At 41.5% G+C, this 26,758-nt stretch overlaps 1 protein-coding gene across 1 annotated transcript in view; it reads left to right on the top strand.

The window, feature by feature from the left end:
* Positions 1-5,075: 5,075 nt before the first annotated feature.
* notch2 (notch receptor 2) overlaps positions 5,076-26,758 on the top strand; it is a 46,767-nt gene continuing 25,084 nt past the window's right edge. The window contains 2 exon segments of the mRNA XM_034882586.1: positions 5,076-5,606; positions 17,382-17,463. Coding sequence (XP_034738477.1) covers positions 5,534-5,606; positions 17,382-17,463 — 155 coding nt within the window. The 5' untranslated portion in view covers positions 5,076-5,533.

The raw sequence follows: 26,758 nt of genomic DNA, 5'->3' as shown, positions 1-26,758 counted from the left end.
AGCTTGACAATTAATCAAATAATTGCACAAACTCGGCTCAATTGTAACTGGTGGTAGAAAAAAAATGGTAAATACGTTGAGAGAGATTACATGCAATGATTACACTATAAAAGCCCAATATGGATGCCTAATCTGCAGCACAACTTTTTATCTCAATATTTTACAATAAAACTGAGGCCCGTAAAACAACTTGCACAAGTATGTATACTTCCCACCAAGTAAATGATTACACTGATTTAGTGTGGGTTTGTGTACTTTTTTTTTAAATTATGTGCGCATTATCTGTTCTGATGTTGACATTTGACTCATATAACCTCAAGTTCACATAGGAAAATGATTTACTGTGATTAAATACAAGGGAACCCTCGAATCAGCTCTATGTCTCTCTGTGAATTATAACATCACACAGGTTCTCATGTCGATGACCCGGTTCTTGTGGCCAAACAACCCCTGTTTACGATTTTGTCATGGAAATGTGAAACTCAACTCCTCTGATATGCTGTTAAATATGCTCCCACTACTTGTTATCATGGTCACGGTTGCAGTGCAGAACATTGCCTTCCACCGCTGCTGATTTCATTCAAGTCTTTACTCAATGAACTCATGAATGAAGGCTTGAATGAGTACACAGTAGAGCTGAACGTATCCAGATTTTGATACCGTCAAACCTCCTCCCTATTTTAACGCGGCATACGATACTACCGTGACTTAAGACTCAGACGGCATCACCAAACTGTTGGCTTGTGCCTACATCAGGGAAATTACAATGTTTTCGCTCTGTTGTTATTACACACAGGCCTGAATTACACACACATGCTCAGTACCTATTCATGCACTAAATGGAGAGATGGAAAGGTGCCCCGAGCCATTTGGGGTTCAGTGCCTTGCTCAAGAGCACCTCGGCAGTGCCCAGGAGTCGAACTGGCACCTCTCCAGCTACCAGTCCACCACCATACTTTGGTCCGTATGGGTACTCGAACCAGCGACCCCCGGTTCCCAACCCAACTCCCTAATGACAGATAGTAACTCCAACCTGCCTTTTGGACTGCCAATGAAAATGAGCCCTTGGGCTACAATCTGGCACTTTTACATGTACTGTTGTGCTTGTTCATCAATGTGCATTGTCCTGAATTAATTAAATAAAAAATAAAAAAAATCTACTGCCACCTCCATACCTGAAACACCTCTCACTTCTCATTAGGTCAGAACCCGAATCACTGCCAAACTGCAGAAGTCGTGTTCATCTTCAAGACCAGGTCACTCGGTGCGCAACTTGCCATGCTTTTTTTGATGGTATTGGAACTAATACCATTTCTTTTTTTAAGACCTCGTGGTGTAACGTTTTACTGCCCAACCCTAATCCACAGGTCTTTTAGTCTATTACAGAAGGGGGCACATGTAACACAAATATCAAGCTGTCTGTAGGCTGTCAAAAAACAAGTCAGTGAAAAAAGGAGGTGATAATCAACCTTAAATGTACCCCTTTTAGCTTCCTGTCCCCCTGGGTTTGCTTACACAGTAAAGACATTAGATAGACGATGCTTCCATCTTGACGGAGGGGGTTTCAAAATTTCACACCCAAAGCTCGAGGTTCATGAATGCTCATCTCAGCAAAGCCAGCGCAACATGCCAGCTGGTCAACACTTGTGTTAACTAAACCTTATCTCAGTGGGGCATACGTAGCTGCTTTAAAGGTGCCCTGCCACACGTATTCCATTACTTTGTGGTAATGTCTGAATTTATACCATGGAATGTAAAAAATGATTTGGTTATCTTTTTTCAAGCCATTCTATCGTGGTATAGAAAGCCTTCAGGAAGACTGAGCTCGATTTGTGCCAGTTCTCATCTGCTTTTCTCTGATTGGCTAAAAGCTAGCCAATAAGAGCCTGGCTATCAGCATCTTTTACCCAGCGCAAAGGGCGAGCTCATGAACAATAATGAGCTCAGGCAACATGACATCAGACCGACCAGCCGTTGTAATTGGACTGATTTCTCCGCTTTTTTCTTTTCAGTGGCTGGAGCTGACAGAGGAGGTAACAGTTCATCTTCACATTCACAACACAAACACATATGGACCTAACATATTTTTTTTTAAATGGCAGTTTTTGTGTGGCAGGGCATCTTTAAAGGTTAACAGTTTCCAAAATGCGTTGGTGCAGAAAGCAGCGACTATGAGTATTAAGGGTTTCTGAAGCGCATAGAAGCATCCAGAACCAAGAAGAAAGCTTGCCTTAGTTTATAGGACTGTTTATGCGAGCAAATCAGTTGCCACAGCTGGGAAAAGTAAATCAGTCCCTGCCATTACTAATTATAGAAAGGCATCACATATACACTTCATCCTGACTCTCCTGCCTGCCGTCTTAACGTAAAGGCCGGGCTGACTTCTTCTTGGATTACAGGCACTGATTCAGTTTCCCATGGTTGTCACATTGGGGGAAGATGGTGAGTTTACAGTTAAGGGGAGTGCATAAGAACATGCACACACCCTCATACGTTCTAGTGTAATCAGTCATTACTATCTGCCCCTCTGAACACCATGTTCTGCAGTATAAATCTACCGACTGACAGCTGGAGCTCACCCTGACTGATGAGCTCCAAATCAGTGTGAAGAGCCCCAACGTTGATGAAAGCAGCTCTCTCAACAGCGTGGCAGAGGCTGATGGCTCTGATCCAGGCCAAGTTGTTTTACTTTTCTCTGTGGTATACCTGAAATACAAAGAGCTTCTACACATGCAGTGGATGCAAAATGTGCTGAACTTAAAGGTGATGTTCTGATGACATTGATTTTCTTTGATTCCTGACAGTACTGCATTTTTTTATGCGGTCTGTAAATGTGCTGAGGAGAAACAAAGCTGGAATCACGCAATGTACTTGTATGACCTGATAAACTCACGGCGTTTCTTCATGTTAAACAAGCAATTTGAAGTTGGGGTTGTTGATGTATTCAATACAAAGGTGGATCAAAGGGATTTGAAGCATCGGTGAAGCCGAGCTTCCCCAACACTTTGCTTATTTGTCCATTTTTTTGGAAACTGTGTCCGACTTCTGTGGTAGAAGCTTTTCATCAGCGCAATGGCAAGGAGGAACCAATCAGCATGTTCTGCTCTCAAGGCAGATCCACACCCTTTTGCACCCCCCCCCCCCCCCCCCCCCCCCCCCCCCCCCCAAAAAAAAACTACAGAGGCGCACATCTGGAGTGACATCATAAGGAAAACAGTGCTGCAGACAAAGTGATCCTCTGATGTGATTTATTTCACGTTACCATTGGCTCGCCGTGAAATGAGAGAATTATTGAAGTGGAGTAGAAGAATTCTGAATTTAATTTACACCCTTACGATCTTGTGAGAAAACAAAAATGCAACGCAGAAAGCGCTGCATCTGTGGCAGTGGATTGATATGTTTTGTCAAAAGATAAGAAGAATAAGCAAACACCAGTTGTGGTTGATCAACAAAAACAGCATCTGACCAAATGCCTGAACAGCGTTTGTACTGGTGCCAGCACCTGACACCCAACCACGCATTGGAGAGCAAGTGCTTGACATTGGCCACAGCAACAAAGCTCTGTCAGTACGGACTCCTGAGGAGATCACTTTGCTCCCCCCAGTTCCAGGCCTTTCAGCAGGGTTGAATAGAGGACAGAGGGCCGGTCAGAGCAGCAGGAGGTTCGGCAATGTTTCTCTAACGGGGTGTGAAGACAAACAAATCACTGGGATGAGACATGGCCTTGTTATTGGGATGAGCCAGTGACTTACACCTGGATCATTTAGGCTGATAAGAGATAATGAGTTTGGGATTACTGTGGTCATTTACAGTTAATATAAAGCCAGTGTGTGTGAGTGTGTCTGTCTGTGCATGGGTGAGCGAGGTTGTGTCACTTGTGTTTCATCGGTTAGTACTGATGTATGACCTTGCTTTTCAGAAAAATAAAATAACGTGATTAAAAAAAGGATGAACTATTGTCAAATACTTTGCTTCTGGTAGGCAACGAGGAAAATGTTTCATTATGCAGGCTACTGACGACCTCAGGATTCAACCTTACCTGTATGCTAATGCTAACTGGGGTTGCAGCTTTATTGTTTCCTCTGAGGATTTTGCTCTCTGTTAATCTAGAAAATATTCAAATATTGTTAAAACATGTGCCATCATTTTCCAAAGCGCAGTATGACATCTTCAAATGTGTTTCTTATCTTCCATTTTCACGTTTGAGAATGATTGTTGTTTTTTTTTGCTTGAAAAACTATGAATCAAATCAAAATGGTTGCCCATTAATTTCCTGGTGATGGACTTATTCATTAATTGGCTAATCATTTCACCTCTACCAATAACAAAATGATCGAGGAAAATACATTGAAAACTAAAGTTATAGTAGGCTAATGTCTTTCTTTTGAAAAGAATGCATCACTTTAATGTGTAGGCCTATTGGAAAACTCAATTTTTCCCTTACTTCATGAAGTTGTTTTTATTTTTATTTGAATATATTTGAATATTTAATCTATCTGCACCTGGGTGAGTGGTGACTAACCTGAAACCTGCAGGTACACTGCATCAACACTGTCTAAATAGTTGGAGCCTTATATGACAATCGTAAACTTGATTTACTCACATCTACAGCTATTATTCCCTCATTCCCGGTAGGCCTGCCAAAATCATATTGTATGGATCTTAAACCACAACAAACATATAAATTAAGTTGGTTTTGGTGATCGCTAGAAGTTTATTTTTTTATTTTAATTTTAAGTTTGTTGATTTTCCCCATCTTTTTGTCTGCCTTTACAGTCTTTTAAAGTCAATCTTCTCATGCCCATAAATTACCTGAAAACGTCGACATAAACCCTGGCACGCAGCTTGACATGAATAGTTATAGCCACTAAAAAAAACAGCAAGTAAAGAGTGGGCGTTCAAAGACATATCGGGGAAAAAACGTGCAGTTCATGGGAGAAAAGAAACAAAACATTGAACGGGTTAATTTTGAGTCATACCAGGCTCCGAGAAGCAGAAAAATGAGAAGAAGAAAAATTCCTCCGCCGCGGCTACACAGAGAAAGAAAACTTTAACTTCTAGTGCGTTTTGATGTTGTGTCCAGGTTCAAATGAACGAGTATATCGAGTAATACGAATTTTCTAAAGCGGTAACAAACACTCTAATTGAGATATAAGCTTCTAGCACGTTTTTACCATCTTTTCACCCCGTCAATAGATCTCTGCTGACTGCAGCGGAAGGATATGGATTTTGTTTCTTCACTCTCTCAGTGACTTTAGTGACTGGTGACGGTGAGCGTAGAGAGGTGGAAGACTTTTTCGGTGGCGTGTGTGACTTAATAGAAGTTAAATCGTGTATTTAACGTAACGGCTCGTAGAACACGTGTAACAAATTACTGAAATGTTATAATTTGGCGCTACAAGTAGTTTTTCCCTTCTTAATTGCGTGTGAGCCATTTCCAACAAGACTTTTTTTTTTTTTTTTTTGAGAACGTACCGTCCCGGGAGACAGCTCAACTTTGGTCTGGCGACCTTATGTGGATTTTACAGAAAATATGGAGCATATCCCCGGTTTCTCCTCGGGCCAATCACTAGTCCTTGTCTTCTGCTTCATTCACCTCTCTTTGGGTAAGTTGTTAATTGTGATATAGCTCCGTTGTTATTTTCTAATAACTCACGTTTTGTCGCCTCTGCATCTGCGGGACGCGGGGCAGACATAGATAGCATCTCTACACACTACCTGCACACTTGTCTGACTAAAGTTAGCTAGCTAGGTGAGTTTCTTCGAAAAGGTCAACGTAACTTTAGAAAAAAAGCAATTGCCTGTTCCGGAAAGTAATTATATATGCATGGCTGACTTATAGAAAGCATTTTGTAGTGATTGTTGCTGTTCTTTCTGCATTTGGAGAGGAACGTAGGTCACAAAACATACGCTAGCCAACGCGACGTTACTTTGATTAAACGTTATTTTATAGCATGGGGTTGAGTGTGTCACATACTTACCTTTTTGTTTCTAGCCATGTTATCACTAGTATGACAGTATTCATTCCTTTGCTGGAACATTTTCACATAGTTTTAAAAGACTAGAAACTGATGGATCTTCACTAAAAGTGAAGCTAACATCGCCCTGTGTCTATCTCGGAGGGTTATGGTCTGGTTAATATGGTTAAACTACTATTGACTGTTAAATCTAAGCCGAGTTGCACCGCTGGCCAGATGTTGGAACGGCAAGAGCAAGATAAAGAATTCAAAATGGACACTTAACCATGTTTAGGATGGCCTGCTGAATTAAGAAAGCTGACAGTGATGATGTGACAAGATATATGTAGATTTTAAGGCAAATATACACTCATATCTTTATCGAAAAGCTACCACGTTTCACGAGGAAACGTTTTTTTCCTTCAACAGTCCTTACCTATGTGTAACATCAATAACACTGTCAGTTACTAGGGTTTGACCACCCTGCAGTTCAGAACGTTGGGTCACTGCCCAGCACACTCTTTAAATGCTCTAAAATGTGAATTAATAAGAATGCATGTGTAAAATTGAGAAATATTTGTGATTTTCCTAGAGATGTCCTAGATGCGATCAGGCACCTGCATTGTTCATTTGTCATCGCCTTGCTAGCAGTGTCTATGTGTATTTAACACGCCATATTTAGGGACAACTGGTTTACTTTCCTGTACAATTTTTAATTAAGCACTTATTAGTGACCAGTATTTGGAGTCCAATTGCAGGTTCTAAAACACTTAGGTCACAGTGATTAGGAAGTACTCAGATGAATGAAAGGTTGTCTTGCATTGAAATTGCAAAATCCAAACTAAAATATGAGAAAAGCAAATGTTCTAAACATTTGACGGACATTGTGCAGGTCTGTTTCCCCATAACTTATAGTGATATATGCATTTTAGTCTGAGATAATGGCAAAGATGTTCTGCAACTACAATGGTGTATTCTGTTAGATTACTGGAATTGAAATAAAATAGCTTTTTCACATTTTTACGGGTTTATTTTTTACGCATGTGTGTTTGTTCTTAGAAATGTGCCATACGACACAGCCTGTGGCCTTTTGATGGTGCAAAGGCAGTGAAATTGGTTTCATCTCACATGTTTTTTTTTTTTGCCTTTTTAGCTCAGAGTTGATACATGTAGTCTTGCTATTCTTTCTCACATTTCTTCACAAACTATAGGTGACTTTTGAACAGAGAAGTTACACAAAAGAAGAAAAGACAATGTGAAAGTGCTGCAGGCAGTGCAAGGAGAGGCGGTGGAATGTTGTTGGTGTTTGACATTCTTCCCTCCCTCTGTTCGGGCTCACACATACACACACACACATACACACACACCACACACACACACACACACACACACGTTCTTCCTCCTCACACCTTTACTCTTTCACCTGTTTTCTCACCTCTCTGCCGACTCACCTTTTCTCCTCATCAGGGACCTCTTAGCTGAGGTCTCTGCCCACATCGCGCTTGGTCACACACACACACACGCATGCACACACAAACGTGAACGCACGCATGTGTGCGCACGCGCTTTGTGCCCCATGATTTTCTTTTCCTTCCGCTCTCCATCTATTGATCCTTTATCCCACTGAACATCCAAATAGTGGGGACTCTGCCCTGTAAAATGGCATGGACTAAGGTGTTGTTTACATTATTGAAATAAAGGAGATTTAAGGTTTACCCATACTGCAACAGGCTCCTCTATCCTGCAGATTTTTGCTAAACCAGTTCACTGTTTGTGTTGTTTTTTGTTGTGCAATTTCTTGTTTGCAGTATTTGTAAAGGATTTGCTAACAAAACTGTGTAACACTGTCTGTGTTTTGCTGTGTATACCAGATTTGGCAAATTTGTATCAGATTGCGCAATATCATAACCGCTGTGACAAATACAGCCGCACCTCATCTAGCTCCTTCACAATAAAAGCCTGCCAGATGTTTGCGATTTGAAAGCTTTAAATGTTAAGCAGCATGTTTGCATTATCTTAACCTGCCAATTAAAGTTCCAATATTGCACACAAATCAGAAAAGAGCTGCAAACTGCTGGATATAGAAAAAAAGAGAGCAAATGCGTTGAGTCTCTTCGCATGCCACATGTCAAACAAATCAATTTAGTGTGTCACAGCTCAGTTTGGGTGGTGGAACAGTTTAATCTTACTCCTAAGCATGGCCACAACAATGATCAGAGGCATTTGTCAATAAGTTCCTGTGCAGTCCAAAAAGAAATGCTTATTCCCTGTTCAATTATAACCTGAAGGCCTGCAAATGAAAACGGAGCCCCTCTGTGGTGATGGAGAAATACGTGCTACATAGTTTTGTAGCTGATTGTTAAACTGATTCTAGAGGAAGCGTAGGTGCCATCTTTGTGGCACACGACATAGTGTGTTACCCCCTACGGTGTGGGTACGTGGATGGTTGCATCTATTTGCCCAGTGCAAACAGCAGACAGCTGACATCCTTGCTCATATCTATTTGCATGTGTGTATATACTGGATTGTGGATACAAACTGACACAGGCCAGCAATTGTGCCGCCCATGGTTAACTTGCATCTGACCCAAGCTGGAGCCTGGTGTGAAATGTGATTTATCCGCGCCATGCTTTGCCCTGTGCCCTGAACACAAAGATTTTATTATATAAGATTTATTGAGCTGCCCACAACACTGCATTATTTACCGACCACCAGCTCCACCCACTGCCTTGTGGCTGTGTTATTAATGAAGCTTAAGACGTCTTCTCTGTGACACCCTCAGAGCTTTCCCTTTTCTGATCTTTTCTCATCTCAGATACATTTGCCATTTCTTCTGTATGCTCATGTTTCAGTTTATATTCAGTTCAGCCTTCTCCACCCTTTTGATTAGTAGTGTAGGCCACCACATGTGTTTCGGTCCCATACTTGTTGGTTGTAGTGGGAGAGAGTTGTAAATAATTTGTCAAACTGTATGATTCAGTGGATGAAAGTCTGTGGTACTTGCTCTACAGATGCAGAGATGTGTGCCTGTATTTCCATGCACACATTAATGCATTTTTTGTGTGTGTGTCTCTGTAGCCTTGGTGGCTTAGAATAGACGTAAACCTATAGACCTACTGTGCTTAAGGTCTTGAAGATGAAATGCTTAGCAAGCAAGGTGGAAGTCACAGTCGTGGGCCTGTTCCCGTTTTGCCTCACAGTGCTAATACAGCACCAAGGCCTGCTTGACCAGTTTGCTCTTACTGACTTTGATCCTGACGCATTAAATAAATACCCCTTCAATATGGGAATGAAGCTAGGTGCATGCCCGGCATGGACCACATGTCTTTGTGGCTGTGAAGGTCGAGGGGATTACAGAGCATTGTGTCTGCACTGTTGAACAGGTTAGCAAATTAACAGGGAATTACTGAGGTCTGCATTCCTTGGCCAACACTGCCCTGTAATCCTGGAGACATGCAGGCAGGGCGCATGGAGTAATGAACCAAGCTGGCCCCATCAGGTAGAAGAAGGAGGGAAACTACTTTTAATTCATTAATTCGTAATGGGTTGCAGTATTAGTTTATTATTATGGTTGTGTTGGGGAGTAAAGCTTGATTTGTGCTTCTGCGTAAAATCTACACCGTGGCTTCGTGCGTAGGGACGTGAAGACACGAAGCTTACGTCGGACTCTACGCCGTAGCCTGAAGGGCACCTCTTTAAAAACATAACAAGTCTAGGCTCTAGGCAATTATTATTAATATCATTAGCAAGCTCTGAGGAACTCCTCCTCACAAGGTTTTATTTTTTGAGAAAAAATACAGTAATGCAACCACAGCCAGTAATAAACCAAACCCTTTAAATCTCTTCTCTGATTAGTCTAACTAGGAGGAGTTTAGATATTTTGAGAGAGAGAGAGAAAGAGAGTGAGTGTGTGTGTGTGTGTGTGTCTTTGTTTGGCCAAACCAGGCCAGTGGAAATGTTTTGTAATGGTTAACCAACCATGAACGTTTGTATCTTGATTTGTGAAAATATATCGAGATACGGGTGGTTCAGTTCTGATAACTATATGCATGCTGACGAACTTTAGCAGAATCTGCCACAGCAGGAGACCTAAAACACACAAAAAAAACACACATTTTACACAATAGGATGAAAGGGAGTTTGACTTTGTAGCATGTGCTTCTGTCTTCATAATATCACCACATATTAAATAAAAATTAGGTAAATGCTGTGATAATTTCAAATGTTGTCCCTGGTCACAGCTCACATGTGTAAAGTTAGAACCTCCGGCCCCATGTCAGCTTGTGTCCCCGGAGCTGGTGTTGAGCTCTTTCTGCAGACATGGTGTCATCACTGGAGATGCATGTTATTTACACGTTGTCTATGAATATACGTTTATGGACACAGTCTGTCACAGCTTCCAGTGATTAGGGGCGGGGGGAGATAATTGATACAGCGTACTTTCCGTGGCATACACAGGCGCCAAGTATCGATCTTTTATTATTTAAGTGTTGGTCAGTTTGTCTGCTCGACAATTTCATTTTGCAGCAATACAACTGAAGTGAGATGAAAAAACAGGGAAATGGATCTTTTTTGATAAAACAGATGTTGAAAAAGTTTTCCTTTGGGGACATCATTTGCAAAATATGAAGTTGGAAAAAGGAAATACATTGCAATACATGGCAGACTATTGCAATATGTTTAAAATTGCAATAACATTGTATCATGAGATGAGTATTGTAATAATATATTGTGAGGCCTCTGGTGATTCCCACCCCTACCAGTAATTGATGTTGCACAAAAAATACATACATGCTATCTCTTCAGTTAAAACGATGTCAAAAAAACAACAACAAAAACAATATGGTGTTACTGAACATGTCGGAACAATAGTCCAGATTTTTTGAGTTTTGACTCTGAAAAAAAAAGTTAGGATATGAAAGAGCAAGGGAAAGTCCCTACATTGCCTTGTCTGGTCTGCTCTCCCTGTTTCTGTCTGTCTCTTTATCTCTTTCTCCCTCCAACACACACACACACACACACACACATACACACACACACAGAGCCAGCAGGCCAGCACTTTTAGATGAGACTCTCCCAACTTTTCCCAGTGATTACAACAGCAAGGCGATGTCTCCATCGAGAGGGTAATTACTGGGGCTGTCCCAGGCAAGATTTTTGTCCTCCATCTTAATTTAATTTTCACTGGCAGACACTACTGGCACCTATTTGATCTCTTATGCTATTCAGTGGTTTACTTTGTCATTTTAATTTCTGTTGAATAGGTTCAAGAATAGGTTTCAGTGTTTAATGTCAGGTGGTCAGGTGCTTTTGACAGCTGGTGTACCCAGAGTGCAGTGGGTTACTTAACTGGTGCTTTCAGAAATGTGTTCATCTGCCCTGATAAAGATCTAGTAGATGGATTCGAGACATCCCTTCTAATCACACACTTCAGCTGTTTCGCTTGGTACTGATCTGTTTCTTACAGCATGTCACCACCCTCTAAACCAAAGCTGAACTTTGAGACTAAAGCCTTAAAGTCCCTTCTCGGTTCCTCTGCTGTTTGTGCGCTGCTTGTAAAGCTTCCCTCAGGGTTATAGTGTTTAGTTTGAGCCTCATCTCCCTCCTTCCATGCTGAGCTAAGGGTATTTTATTGCAAGTTACCATGACAACGTTTTGGCCTGCTGGATATAGAGGCTTGTACAGCAATTCCAGGAAATAGGGTTACTTCCTCACTCAGCGCGAACAACTTCCTGCCCTCTGCTGTATGGACGTGTGCCAGGGCTCAGGGACACCCCGTTCGTGTGTAATCTTTTGTCTGTAGGTTTCGTAATTACTTCCCCATCTCAATCCTCAGCTCCAAAGCCCATCTATCTCTCTCCGTCCCTCCCCCCTCCTTTTTCTACCTCCTTTTGACAGTCTGTTTTTCTTCTCATGACATGGCTGGATCCCTCCAGGGACCTGCTGTGGTGTCGGTGACAAAGCAGCGGCGAGTGCTGAGGGAGGAACCAGCGTAACGCCAGCTGAGCACAACAACCCTAGACCATTAAAGGCTGGGATTTCGGCCTTCTCTGTATACAAACTCTATTCACACTAAAGGCTTTTTTTTTAAAGATTATTGTTCGGGCTTTTCTGCCTTTATTTTATAGGACAGCTAGGTGAGAAAGGGGAGAGAGAGAGAGGGGGAAGACATGCGGGAAAATGTCCCAGGTCAGATTCGAACCCTGGACCTCTGCGTCGAGGCTTAATCCTCTCAGTATTCAGTATATGTGTATCTGTTCTACACACTGAGCCAACCCGGCTCAGCTTTTTGAGTTTTTACAAATTTTCACAGACAAAAAAGAGGAGAATGTTTTTGGGATGTTAGCATCCATCCAAAAGTAGTGGGGGTGGGGGGGTGTAAAATACTAACTTTTGTAACATTAAAATATCAAACACTGAGGACACGGACTGTTCAGCTCTGTTTCAGACTTCTTACGTGCCTTTTTCAGTTGGAAAATACTTTCCAACACTCATCTGGATTGAAGCAGCAAACATTCAGTGTAAGGTTAAAAAAAAAGACTTATAATATCATTCTTTATATTTATAATGAGGTTATTTGATTCACAGCTGCTACTTATAGTGTTATATATAATGTATACCCAACTGCATTTTACCACAAACTTGCGACTAGTTAACTTTCTAAAAAAGACGAAATTGCTTGGTTGCTAAGGGTATAATAATACTAGAACATTGATGTTTAGCAGCTATCATGTTTATCATCTTAGTTGAGTGGGTTACAACGCTAACATTAGCATTACATTCAAAAGTACGGTTGAGGCTGATGGGAATGTCTGACCTGATGATGGCGCTTGTGGAAAGGCCATGGGATCAAAGCTTTCTCACCGGACCACAAATGTCTGTACCAAATTTCACAAAATCCAACAGTTGGCAAGATATTTCAATAGAAACTAGAAATGTTTGCCTGCTGGTGGCGTTAGAGAAAGAGTCCTAACAATGAAAGAGGCTAACAATGAATGAGGTGACTTGTCTGAACTGTCTCAATGCATTAAGATGAGGCAGTCCGCTTTAAAACTTTGGCGGACTGATTAGTGTCATCCTCAGTTACATTGAGGATGAGGATGAGGATGAAGCCAGCCGTGACACCAGCGATGATGGGCTTGCCTTTTCTCCATTCTTAATACTCTGGAAGATTGTGTCAGGTGATTGTTAGATGATTGACTGTTTTACTGAAACAGGAGCTATATATTTCAATACCTGTTATAACGTGTGTGACTCATAGCCTTTTTGAAAAACAAGCCACTGATGTTTTTCTGTTCAACATTTTCAAGAGTTTCAGGGCTTATCAAGGCATTTCATTACTGCTTCCCACCTAGCAAGCCTCTCTTATTTTTGAATTAAGAAGTCTCCTCTGATCCTTACAACAGGGGCCCCACCTGGAATCAAACTGGGGACTTTATGGTTACGTACCCCTTTGGCTATTTTTACCCTTATTTAAGGGCTTTCTGCTTTTTTCAGCTTTTAAAAAACAGTCCATAAAACAGGTAGATGGAAACACACCTATCGATAGGTTGGCATATTTCAGCATGCATGTTATTCAAGGGTGCAGGCATGTGTTCAATTTCATCTAGTCTAAGGATCTTCCAGAGAAGGGGCAGTTTGAAAGTTATATAAGCTCTAAGTTTGAAGGTAGCCCTATCCCACGGAAACAGCTAGATTGACATGTGCGAGGACAAGAAGACAGAAGGTATAAAGCAGGGGTCATTCTGATGTTCACTGAGACTCAGTTATCTTCCTTGTTTAATGAGTTTATAAAGCTGCATTTAATCTAAAGACGTTGCCTGGGGTCATCATGTCTGAAGTCTCCACCATCATTTCCGATTATTACATCACTACACCTATCTCTACAGCTGGATGACCTCTCTTATTTTCCACCCAAACAAACAGTGAATAGTTTTCCTTTCCCACATCTACGTACTGAAACACACAGACTCTCCTTCTTTTTGATAACCATGTGGTATTAATTGTATACATTGTTTTGTCTCTTTGGTTCTTTACCTCTCAGAATCCCTTTGTAGCTATTTTTGAGAAATGCTATACAAATAAAGTTACTATAGTGTTGTCATGTTGAGGTCATTGAGGAAATGGTTTGGGTGCCTAAAACACTTTGATATCTGTGTATATAGACCTTCTACTTTCATTGCATAATGGATTCTTTCCAGATTAGAGATTAGCTCGGGCCCAAAAAATCAATCCCGACCCTACCCAAGTTCGTGCAGATTGTGTAAGAGCCCGACCCGACCCGGCACACTCACTGTATTTCTGGGCCTGAGTCCGATTTACAACCTGACATTTTTTTCTTACGTGGGCTGTTTACAACTGACGTTCAACTACAATTCCAAGTTGTTGGAACTACAGAAATCTGTATAGAATGATCTTAATTAATAATGCAACAGGGATGAAGAATGTGAACTGCGTTGTTTGTCCATTCAGAATGGACTACATCGCAAATGGATCCGAATGAAGAAGTGTAAAAAAATAACAGCTCAGGCGTAGCTCTCTCAGCCAAATAGTGTGGGTAACAGATCAAAGCAGCAACACAATCAACGCCCTGGAACCACATGGGCCATTTTCTTGTCCCCATCACCTAATCATTACAGTCCTTCACCACGGTCTGCATGTCGACGCACCGGCCGCACTACCCAGAGTTACAGGAGAAACAGAAAAGGCATCGCTTTCTCCTCACCCAATTATGCTAATGAAGTAAGGATTTAAAAAACACAAATGCTCGATGAAGGGCCCAGCCGAGGATTGTGGTAGAAAATATTACGGATACATATTTAATCGCACACAGCTATCCTCCTAGTCCCACCTGACTGCAGCCAGTGTAAATCTCCTGCTTTTGTTCTCCACTTACCTTATCACTTACTCATCACTTTTACTCACAAAGCTGGAAGATGCGGTGGTAGTGAGTGAGAAAAGGAATGTGGATTTTGAAATTTTTTTTAATCAAGATTAGTCCACATACTAGTAATCATTCCATTGGGTGACTGTGTGTTTTTTCTCAGCTCCCACACCATCTGTTGACTTTGTCGATTGGGTCTTATCAAGGCTCTCATTCGTGTAATGTTCCTGTCCATGCTGCATTGATAGTGAAGTGTGAGAACAGCCAGGTAGAGAGGATACAATGCTGGTGATATGGGTCTGAATCACAACACACTGGCCAGTCATTTGAATGTGTCTGAACTTTTTGTTTGTTTTTCTTTAGAGAGACGGATTGCAGAAATCTTTTTCAAACCTTTAGTCGGGGAATGTACATAATTGGGTAATTGGTATGTGTGTGTGTGTGTGTGTGTGTGTGTGTGTGTTTGTGTGTGTGTGAAAATGGCGTAATAGCAGGCAGGCTGTCCCAAATCTGGTAAGATCACTATGTCTGGCATGACGACAGCGAGCATGGGAACCTCGTCAAACCAGGCAGGGGATGAGAGTAGCCTTTTCCGGTCTGTGCAGTCTTGCTTCCATTCCTTCACTCTCTGCAATGGTCTTCTCAGCCCTTCCTCCCCCCCCCTCAGCATTACTCTTTTCTCGTGCGGATTTTGCAGTTGTCTGCTGGCTCCTAGAGGACTAGTATCTCGTTGTGCCCCGTGGTGTGATTTACTGTTCTGTAATTCCATGTTATGTCCTTTTTGTTATTGACTTAAAAGCAGATTAAACAATAATTTTAGATTTAAACATGATCAAAACCAAAAGTGAAAGTTCCAACGTGTCAAAGGTCTAACCGCATATGTGTGTGTGAGGATTTTCTGCTGTCTACATTTGTTAAGTGTGCATGGTCTTTGTGTGTGTACTTGTAGCAAGCATGCATACCGTATGTCTGCTGAGTACAGAAATAGTCCCAAAATAGCACAGTATTTTTCAGTAGCCTGATATCAACTCACACTTTATTACAGTGGTTGTCTGTGCAGTTGTGCACATAGTTGTATAGTGTGTGTAGTGTGTGTATGTGGATTATGAATTTCACAGTGGTTTATGTACAGTATCCCCATGTCTAATGGACTATGTCTGCCAGCCTTGCACTAAGGCAATAGTCTGCCCTCTCTAACCAGACCAGATCAGAGACTGTACCCTGAATGTCCAGCCCTTGAAAACTGTTTAACTTTTAAACACTACAAAATCATATCAAGTATAGGGTTACTAATAGTCAGGCCTTCAAAAAGACTCCTCAACTTGAGTGATGCTGTGATTAATCTAGGCGCAGGAAGTAACACCATCGCTGAGCGCACTTCCTGTAATGCAATGACTCTTTTCTGGCGTTTCTTCCAAATCAGCTGACCTACCCTCAGTTTTGTACAAAGAGCTCTGTTCTGCAGAGTGGGGTTTCATAGACACGTTAGACTATAAAGGAAACAAAATGTTAACATAGCAACATTTGTATAATCTGTGCAAATGATTTTATAGCCATTTTGCTTAATTACTCTCAAGCCCACACACACACACAAACACACACACACACACACACACACACACACTTAACAGTGGCTTCCTTCATTTGACTACTACATCACATTGAGACTGAGAACAGCACACTTCACGTTGGGCCGGCATGGTGTGCGTGAAGACTACTTGAGCCATGTGTTTCTAGCGGGCCACACAATAGCTGATGTGTGTGGCTGTGAGTGTTCCAGTGGCGGGGACATAGTTGGGCTTTGTTGTCTTCGTCAAGGCTCATTTCTGTCTCCCTGCCCATCCGGCTGCCCTGTGACCACAGGCTGACTTCAGGCTGGCTTTGCATAGTTGGTTAGATAGGTGGTGAGCTTTCTGCATGATCTCTGTACGGATGAAGGGGAAGGAGGAGCAACTATGTGGAGGGTTTCCCTGAGCGGGGTGTGGAGTGTGGTTGGTTGGGGGGGGATCTTACCACCTTGGCTGACACATTTTCTGGGGGGGGAAACCCTGAATACCTTTTGAGCAATGCCAGCTTTGAAATTCAGCAGGAATGAAGTACTGCAAGCAAGGCTAAAACTACCCAGATTGTGAGGAACCGTCTTGTAATAAACAGGCTACTCATTTGATACACATAAATATATACAGTATATATTTTTTGGCACATGATGCAGAAGGACATCATCACCATCATGGTTTCTATGTATGTCTAGACACAATAAGACAAGAACAAGATATGTAAGAATCTCCTTACCAGTAAACACGGTGGGTAACTGACTAGATCTGGGAGCGTTCACTGTCACAAATCTGCTTACAGGTATTTAAATTAGAAAACTGACGTTTGTAAAACTACTGCAACCTCCTATTGTTTAAAGGTGTGAAGATTGTCTTTACATGCACCCATGTGGTGACACGTAATGAAATATTGCCAGTATTTAGTGTGTCGAGCAGAGGAAATACATCTCTGACTGTCCACTCTAACACGTCTCGTCTCTCTTTCAGCTTTGCAGTGTGTGGATGATAATGCGCCTTGTGTTAACAACGCTACATGTCTGACCTTCAACAATGGCACTGAATACTGCAGGTAAGATTAACTAAGTGGGTGCTGTGACCAAATACACACACATGGCTTTCTGTTTAACCCGTGCTGTCATCCCAGACACTCTAACAAAAATGTGAACACAGCAATTAAACACCTCATTAAGGGGATTGGTTGGTGCGAAAGCCAGTACAGAAATAGGGTTTTTAGATCAACCCCAGCCTGTTCACGGGACCATGAGGTTTTGCTCAGGCACGGAAGAGGGAATAAAAGGCTGCTCTGTTTGAGTAACAATACCAATACACACATTTCCACCTCCATGATGTTATTTAGGACATTTCCGGGGGCTTTGTTACTAACTCTCTTGCTGCTATAAATTGATAGCTTGAGGCATTGCCAACACGTTTTACTGCCCATTGATTTGTTGTTGCCAGGGGATGTTCAGACGATGACGAGACATTTCTTACATGAGAAAGTAACTATTCTATTCTAATTGATGGGGGGGGGGGACTTGGTTGATTCAAGCAGAAATGAAATTAGGCTTGTTACCACTAGCCTCATTGTTACCGCACAGGTTAGTGTAGCCTTTCTTTTCCTGGCACATGCCATGTTGTTGTGGAAACTTGACATAACCTGCAGTCTACCGGAGTCTTTTTCACTACCGGAGGTGCAATCAGATCATTAAGGGAAAAGTGCTGTAGTGAAAAGGAGAGCAGTGGCCTGTTTAATCTATGCCTTCCACTCTCTGACAGCTTAGCCTAGTTTGTAATTAAGACTAAGCTATCTTTATAATTGCGTTGCCACTCCCGAGCCAAATTCCCAATGTACACACTCCATGTATACCTGCTCATATTTCATCAGATGTGATGTGAATCCCACTGTGTGTCTGTTCCCAGCGCTTTTGGAATTTCAAATCTTTGCTACTTCTGGTAAAAGCAACATTCCTTAATCAGTGTTTGACATTCCCTCCTGTGTAATTGAAGGTCAGATAGACATTGTACTGCAGGTGCAGAGCTCATCCTCTGTGTCTAGTATTTGTAGTGTGTATAGTAGAGGCCAACCAATTTTTAAGACTGATAAAAATCAGATATATATATATATATATATGTATTAAATTTGTTTTATTGTCACAACAGAACCGAGTAATATCAAAATATATTAAAGTTCTGATAAATAAAATGAATAAAAATACAAACTTAAGATATGAAACCTGAAGGCGTTTGAGCAAAACAAAAAAAATAGTGTTGAGTGTTGCCAACAGGGACGTTGTAGAGCGGATCATCAGAATCTTTTATTTGTCACTATAAATCATTATGATGAATGAATCAATTATTTATATATATATATATATATATATATATATATATATATATATATATATATATATATATATTTATTTTTTTATCAGCCATTATAAATGCCGATACTGATAGATCGGTAAATGGCCAAAATCGGTCGGGCTGTAGTGTATAGTCCGTCTGTCTGTGTCAATTAAGACTCTTCATGATGACAAGAGAAACAAGCTAATTTCTTTTATTCAGAGTCAACTGTCTGTTCACCATAGACACAGGATCCTAAAGTCAGACAACCTGTCAAGTAAGGTCGGGAGGGGTGTGATGTTATGTGAACGGCTGCATTTTGAACCAGTTCGGTGTGGGCAAGCGATGTGCAGGTTAATGCAGACCTGTAGAAGCATAGGCTAGGATGCATTTAAATGCACAGCTCACGATAGGGCTCTTTTTAATTCGGGAAAATGTTCTCAGATGGAGGGAACATGATTTGGATGGTCTTGGTTGGATGCCTTTTTGAACCGGTCTGGATCACAAATCATATTCAGAGCTGTTTTCTCAGAATGGGGGGACAGGGATACAGGACCAGCACTGCTTTGTGCCAATATACGCTGGCACATGTCTCTGAAACAACATTCAAATTATTTGCAGCTGTTTAATGTTTAACCACATCTTCTAAGGTTTTATTTATTATGTTTTTATTACATTTGCTGCTATTTAATTACAATTGCAAATAATAATATGACATATAAATGTTTTTTTTGTACTAGGGGAACAAGTACTTTTTAATTTTTGTCTGTTGATATACTGTATATCGGCTGCATTTACTCACGCTCTTGCTCAGCCAAGCTGTCTCCATTCCTGAAGTCAGTATTTATTCTACTAATGAAATGATGATATCGATGTTGATAAAAGAGAAAGAGCAGAGAGGCTTCTTGCCCAGAAGACACAGAGAGGAGACTCTAATTTTAGAAGGGGTCAGCTGACAGAGCGCAGGCTTGCTGTTAAAGCGATTAACTAGTCAGTCAATTCTTTTTGCTGTGCACAAGCAAACATTAAAACACACACACACACACACACACACTCACACTCACACTCACACTCACACACACACACACTTGCCTCAGTCTGGTCCCGTTTTGACTGTGCTGCTGGTCAAAAGGCTCATTGTGTAAAAATCAAATGATGTACTTGTTAGTCTCCTCAGTATATTAAAGGCAGCCGGTTGTAAGTAAACAGTCACTTTGGCCTTTTGACTTGGACCAGCCTAATTATGTCACATGGATCACGCCTGGGGTCACAAATGGTCACAATTAACTGTATAATTATACAGGCAGTTAATTGTAAACAACTGATGGACAGTTGCATATGTTTTTGGATACATTTTGAGACATACCTAGTGTACAGTTGGCCCGCCTGTTTTTATTGCTGAGCATGCATAGCAAGAACAAATCCTCACGTTTTTAATTTTACTCAGTTTATGTTACAACAGGGAAAAATACCTATACTAACATACATAGGCTATATGACATAAGTTGTTGTTTGATATTGTAATGAAACCTCTGCACAGTGGAGACAAGGCCCTGTTTTGATTTTCAACAGTGTGAGATTCTGTGCATTTTCCTTCCAGTGTGACTTCTACAGCGTTCTCATACATTCTGGAAACTCCAAAAAACCTAAAACTACAACTCTACTTTCTGTTTTACATAATTGAATTCCTTAATAAAAAACTTTCCATTTAAGACAGAAAAGGAGAAGGGAAAGGAGAAAGGGAAACTTTTAATAGGCGTGTGCTTGCATGCATCTCAGTCACATAGACTAAGGCAATGACATTTGCAGAAGAAATACATTTGAAAATGGGTTGCAAATGTGTGTTTGCATAAAAAAGCTCACATGTCTGATTTTGGACAAGAAGAATGTTGTTAGAGTTCTAGTGCATGGGAGAGGTTGACTAGCAGACCAGCAGGGCAGGGTGCAGGGAAGCCGTCTAACTGGTGACACGGCAAGCCATCAGAAATGGGTGTGAGAAATAGGTGTGTGTTGTGAGTGTGTCTCTGTCTCTGATTTGAGCACGTCACAAGCAAATATTTGTAACTTACAAATTTGCTAAAGGGATCCCTAAATAGTTTCTGATTCAGTATTGGCAAAGAGCACAGCAACTGTGGTTTTGTTTGTGGGCCACAGAGGATTCCTGACACTAACGTGGAGTCTAACTCACTGACTTAATACCCGTCCAATCAAGACTGAGGCTACACACTGGTAAAGTTATCCAAACCCTACGAGATCTTTGTCTGTTGTTGGGCCGTGGTGCAAGCTGATTAACTCTCCCTCCCTTTTTTCAATGACTTTTTTTCTCTCTAACTCTCTTATTCTCTTGCAGTCCCTGTCATGCCTTCATGTTTAAAAAAAAAAGACCTGCTGCCTGTTTGATCTGACAGGTCGAATTTGCCTTTGGGGCAGACAGAGGAAGAGAAAGGGCCAACAGAAAAGAGCATGTCTTTTTTCAGGTAACTTGAGGAGGAATACCTCCGAGCACAACTCCTTACCAGTGATGAGAGAGCAGCAAAGGGGGGGAAGGGAGACGAGGGAGAAGCGGAGCAGAGAGAGGAGTGTAATTTCCCTCTTGCCTCCTTCATCAAACTGTCACTCATCCATCCATGCCTATGTCCCTCTCTCTGCTTCAGAGATTTAGATGGCTCTGGACACAACTCACTAGGCCTCCTAATCCTTCTCCCACAACCCCATTATTATCCAGATAATTACCCTTTTGCCTTTATCATAGCCATATCTGCTCCCTTTCTCATGCATAGCTGTGTGTTTGTAGAGCTTAGTTGAGGATTTTTTGCTCTGAATGTTGTTGCACCTCATTACCTCACAGTGAGCACTGGTGTGATTTCGCGTCCACACCTCCTCTCAGCTTTTTTGATAAAAAGGGGGCACCAGGGCGCCCGGATAGCTCAGTTGGTAGAGCGAGCGACCATATGTGGAGGTTTACTCCTCGACGCTGTGGGCCGGGGTTCGACTTCGACCTGCGGCCCTATGCTAAATGTCGTTCCCCCTCTTTCTCCCCTTTCATGTTAAAAAATAAAGGCCGAAAAAATGCCAGAAAAAAGAAATAAGATGCTACCAGACAACCACTGACAAAGAAGAAATATGCACAAGTACACACACAGATTTGAAGTGGGTTAGGCATTAGGGCTGGGTTTGTAAAAAATACAATACATTTTTTTACGATTCAAATTGATCTGATATTGATTATTAAAATCCTCAAATCGATCTTTTAACAGGCTTCGTTCTAAATGAAACTGTGATTCAAGGAATCCATGTTAAGCTAAATAACTTTACAGCAGGACTGCAAAGTTAGGCTACTTTTTTTTCATATATCGTCCCTGCAATACACCCTCTGCACTAAAGGAAGCTCTTTTTCTGTCTCTATGTAATGAATTGAACCAAATCGAAGCGGAAATCAACTTGAATCGGGACCTTGTGAATGGGAATCTATTCAGGAATCCATCTCTAATAGGCACATTATCCAAACTAAAGTCTACTAAAGGGTTGGTCATCATCCGATAGATGGTGTTGTTGTTCATGGGTGATGGCCAACAGCCGTTGTGATTTCACAACAGACATCGTGATGCTTCCCAGTTCTCAGTTTCGGTTTGGATGACCAGCGCAGACCACGTCTGCAGTCCGGGTGCTGAGCAGTGAGTCAACCAGCACAGCAGAGAGGAGGGACAGATAATTGCGTCGACAAACAATGTCATCGTCCATTGTGATGTTTCTCTGTGGACATCATCATATGGCAGTTCGGTAAACCTCACCCAACCCTAACCCACGGCAGGGATTTCCCTCTCTTCCTCTCTAAAGACTTATGTCCTTCCCTCTCAGCGCAGCTAACAGCAATGTAGATGTGGTTTGGACTGGTAGCACCATGAGAAGAGTTTGTTCTTGTGTATCTTTGTGTATGTGCGGTGTCTGCGTGTATCTCAAAGGCACCATGAGGTTCACACGCTGGCACAGAAAGTCCCGTCAGGTTCAGTGTAGTTCTGTTTGTCTCATAAGTGTATGTTTTAAGGGCCCAAATGATGAGGCAAGTAGACTGTTCATTAGTGCCAGCCATGGCTGCCTCTAAGGAGTATTATGTTTTGTCAATTAATCTGTGAAATAATTTAACAATTGTTTTAACCTGTGTAAATATGGTGATCACAATTTCTCAAACGGCCGAGGTGACGCTTGCTTGTTGTGTTCGACCAACAGCCCAAAAAAGATATTCAATGTAATTTTTTAGAAGTCTCATAAATGTTGTATTTTTTGTATTTTTTGCTTGATACATAACTTATAATCAAATACTAAAACAGCTAATTTCCTGTCAAAGGAATGAATTAACAGATTCTTTCAGCACTAGTGCTAATGTGGCCTGCTGTCAAAGCTCACTGGGATTTGGCCTTCTCTTTGGGGATTACTACGATAAAAGACACGGTCAGGAACAAACCAAAGGGTAAAACAAACAAACGGATAGAAGCAGATGCACATCAGGCTGCTTGGAGATCTCTCAGAAAGAGGAAGCCTTACAAAGCAGTGGGGAATGTAGCAACCAGACCATAAACCCACATACAGTAAGGTGACAAGTGGCTCTCTGTCACACATTGGCCATGGCACTGTGTGGTGTGTTATGTCATTCTGTGATGTATGTATTCTCTGTACATGCACTGTGATGTAAAGGCTCTGACCAGGATGAGTTTTAGTGCATCATCACTTAAAAGAGTCAGTCAGTAAAGTAAAGCAACTAGTATTACTTAATTCAATTACATTTGACTGAACTTTTAGTTGTTATTAAGTCATCAACAGACAAACATTAACGGAATACATAAAAGAAACACTAACACGCCTAGTTCTTGAATTTGCCACTTGGTGGTGTGCCAGTGGGAAGTTCTAAGCAGACTTTTGAATAGACGTAATAAATGTCCAAAACAGACAAAAAAATTAGCTGGAAGAAAATCTCCTTGGGTGGGCTGCAACAATACATTTAGTAGACACGAGCTATTCAGTTAAGGGACCTGAAGTAAAGAGTGGACACTAAATTTTGTTTAAAAAAAAAAAAATAGATTTCCTTAAAAAACTGAATTTTATAGGCCAACAGATCTATTGTTGGAGATTCCACATTAAACAGCTGCAGAAACAGGATAATGACAGAGCAACATGGAGAGGCAGGCAGGAGGAGCGCTCAGAGAGAAAATGGGTCATGTGCTGTGTACCACAGGCACTCAGATTAGTCTCTTCAAACATGTTTCTAAACACAGTCTATTTTACCACATGTCCCTCGTTTGGACTCCACCCTGCTCTGCACTCCTTTATTCTGTCTACACAGATGCTTTTCAGTCTGACTGCCTGGCTTTCTTTTCTTGCTGTATGTCTTGCTGTTGTCTTATTACTTTTGTGGCTTTTACTTTACTCTCTTCACTTTGTCCACCTTCCTCTTTTATCTTTACAACGTTGACATCATTCTCACACCTCCCTATGTCTGCCTTCTCTGTGATGCTGTTTTTGCGGCCTCTGCTCTTCTGTATCAAAATAAGAAAAGAAAAAAACGATGCTAAGAAGTGAGGGCGTGTACCAAAAATACACCTCCAACCCAAAACTTCCTAGTTTCCATCCCCCCAAAAAAGAACCCATAATTAAACCTTAGTTTTCATCTATGTTGGAGTGCATTTTCTTTTTCCTGGCTTCTCCTCTATGGCACTGGCTAATGTATGGGCCTAAATGCTGCCAGTCTCCCATTGCCAGACCTATCCACACACTACATTTACACTGGCAGTACAAGAGAAGGATCTGTCAGAACTCATTCTGTGAAAGGACAAATACCCTCTCTGGGATGTCTGAATTATAGGTGCTCTTCCTAATGTAGTGCTGGATAAGGCTGTGGTGTTATTGAGAAACAAATGTCAGTATTAAGTATATTATATTCCTTCAGATTGGCCAGACTGTAATTCCATTTTCTCTTGCTTCTTGTCTGTAATTTCAATACTTATTGCATCAGTGCCTCTGTAATTTCGCTAAAGCTCCCTTCTTTTTAGTGTACAGTAGGAGCAGCAGTAGCAGTTGACTCGACTGCCTGTAGGAAATGGAATCAAAGCATTCAGTGTAGACTTTCCTGTGTTGAGGTACAACAGATAAGGTCACATGCTGGTGAAACTCCCGATTGAGTTTACTACACTCAAAGCAGTCTTGGGAGCTCCCTGATCAGGCTCCACCATTCCCCTTTGAGGTAAAGAAAGTGCTTTCCTGTTTGTTTGTGTCTGGGTGTTATTATGACTGAACGTTCATCTCAATCATCCAAGTTATATAGGGACTATATATAGGAAGGTTTTTGATTTAAATGTAATGAATAACAGTTTGTTGCTTTGAACATCCCATGTATATGTGATTCTGAATGTGCATTTGCCATACAGTGATTTAAATATATATACACTGTGTATATATAAAACAGCAGGCTCTAAAACTGTCCAGCTTGATGCCACTAGGGGATTTTAAAGTGATTTAATGGTACTAGGAAAAACATCTTTGGAATCTTATTTTTAGTACTTTAGTGTTTTAAGTCTACTTGGCACTTTTGTTTAAATATTGTATATAGTACATATTGTGTATACTAATGTAATCTGTTTTTCTGTCTGTAGCAGATGTTGTGTATTGTCCTTAAAGGCTCTGACACCAACCTGACGGCCAAACATCGGACTGACTGCTTCCCTGAGTTGGTCAAAAAAAACACATAGAAGCAACCCCGACTTGAGCGTGCGTTCTGCTAGTTCGGGAGCCGTAATACGTTTCTATAACAGCAGGCGGCGCTAATCTGTGTTGTTATTATTGGACGAACGCGTCACGTGAGTCTAGCTTCTCTGGAATTTCAAAACTGTCCATTATGACGGCTCGTTCGAAATTTGATCTTGTATTTAGATTAGATTAGAGAATACTTCAATTCCCACAATGGAAAAATTCACTTATTACAGCACCAGTTACTCCACATTAAAAAAAAACAACAACAACAGGCAAACAACAGACAATGTGCAAAAAGTACTAAATGAATGTAAAGTGGCGTTATCGAAAAAGTATTTTGCGGAAATAGTTTGCTCAAACGTGTTTCTGAAAACGTTTTAAGCGGGAAATAGGCCACGCAGTTGCTGAATCTGTCTGTTTGTCACCCTCCTCCCGCTCGTCATTTTCAGGTTAGCACTCCACCAATCAGAATAGACATTGAGTCTGACTGCCCGCCTTCTAATTCAACATGCCAAATCGGCCCAAAATGAAAGCCGATGGCTCCTCCGAATGACGACGACGCGGAACGTACCGAACGGACTCAAGTCACCGATAATTGGGTTGGTGTGTCAGCGCCTTAACAAGTCCATCTTGAGAATGAGACCGTGTGTCTCAATGAGATTACCTGTATACATAAAGGTTAAATAACATATAAATGACCTACCAGACATCTTGCAGCTACAATTTCTATTGCTGGCGTCGGATTTCTGAGTTCCTGATTAAACTCCACCACCAAACTAACAGCACAGTTTCACGTGTTCTGAACTTGTCGTGGGGTGTCCATGCATGCTCACAAAGGACTACAGTGCAGTGAATAGGCCACCTATGCTCTAGCCAAACCAGGGAATGATCCAGGGATTGAAATGTGAGCTAGGTTATGCTCTCTCACACTCTTTCTCTGTGATGGCCGCAGGGGGAGAGCATGATGAAGTTATTAAGCGTAGCGGAGACTAGAATAGTGGCTGGAGGAGGAGTTGGTGGTGGGGCTGTAGTTGAGCAGAGGAAGGTGGAGAGGTAGGAAAAAATAATTGGCACACAGGAAGAAGGGGGATTTAGTATGGGAGGAGAAGGAAATATTGTGGGAGCTTGGGACATAGGAATTAAGAAATGAAGGAGGTGGGAGACATTACATGAGTGAGTGAGAATCAACCCACTCCTTTCTGCTCATTGAAGCCCCCACGGCCAGCCAGGACAGGCAGAGGTCATCATGAGGTAGAGGAGGGGGGGGGGGGGGGGGGGGG

This window comes from Etheostoma cragini, chromosome 9 (assembly GCF_013103735.1).
Source record: "Etheostoma cragini isolate CJK2018 chromosome 9, CSU_Ecrag_1.0, whole genome shotgun sequence".
NCBI classification, from domain to species: domain Eukaryota; kingdom Metazoa; phylum Chordata; class Actinopteri; order Perciformes; family Percidae; genus Etheostoma; species Etheostoma cragini.
Note: the sequence above shows the minus strand (reverse complement) of the source record. Positions and strands in the feature narration are given on the sequence as shown.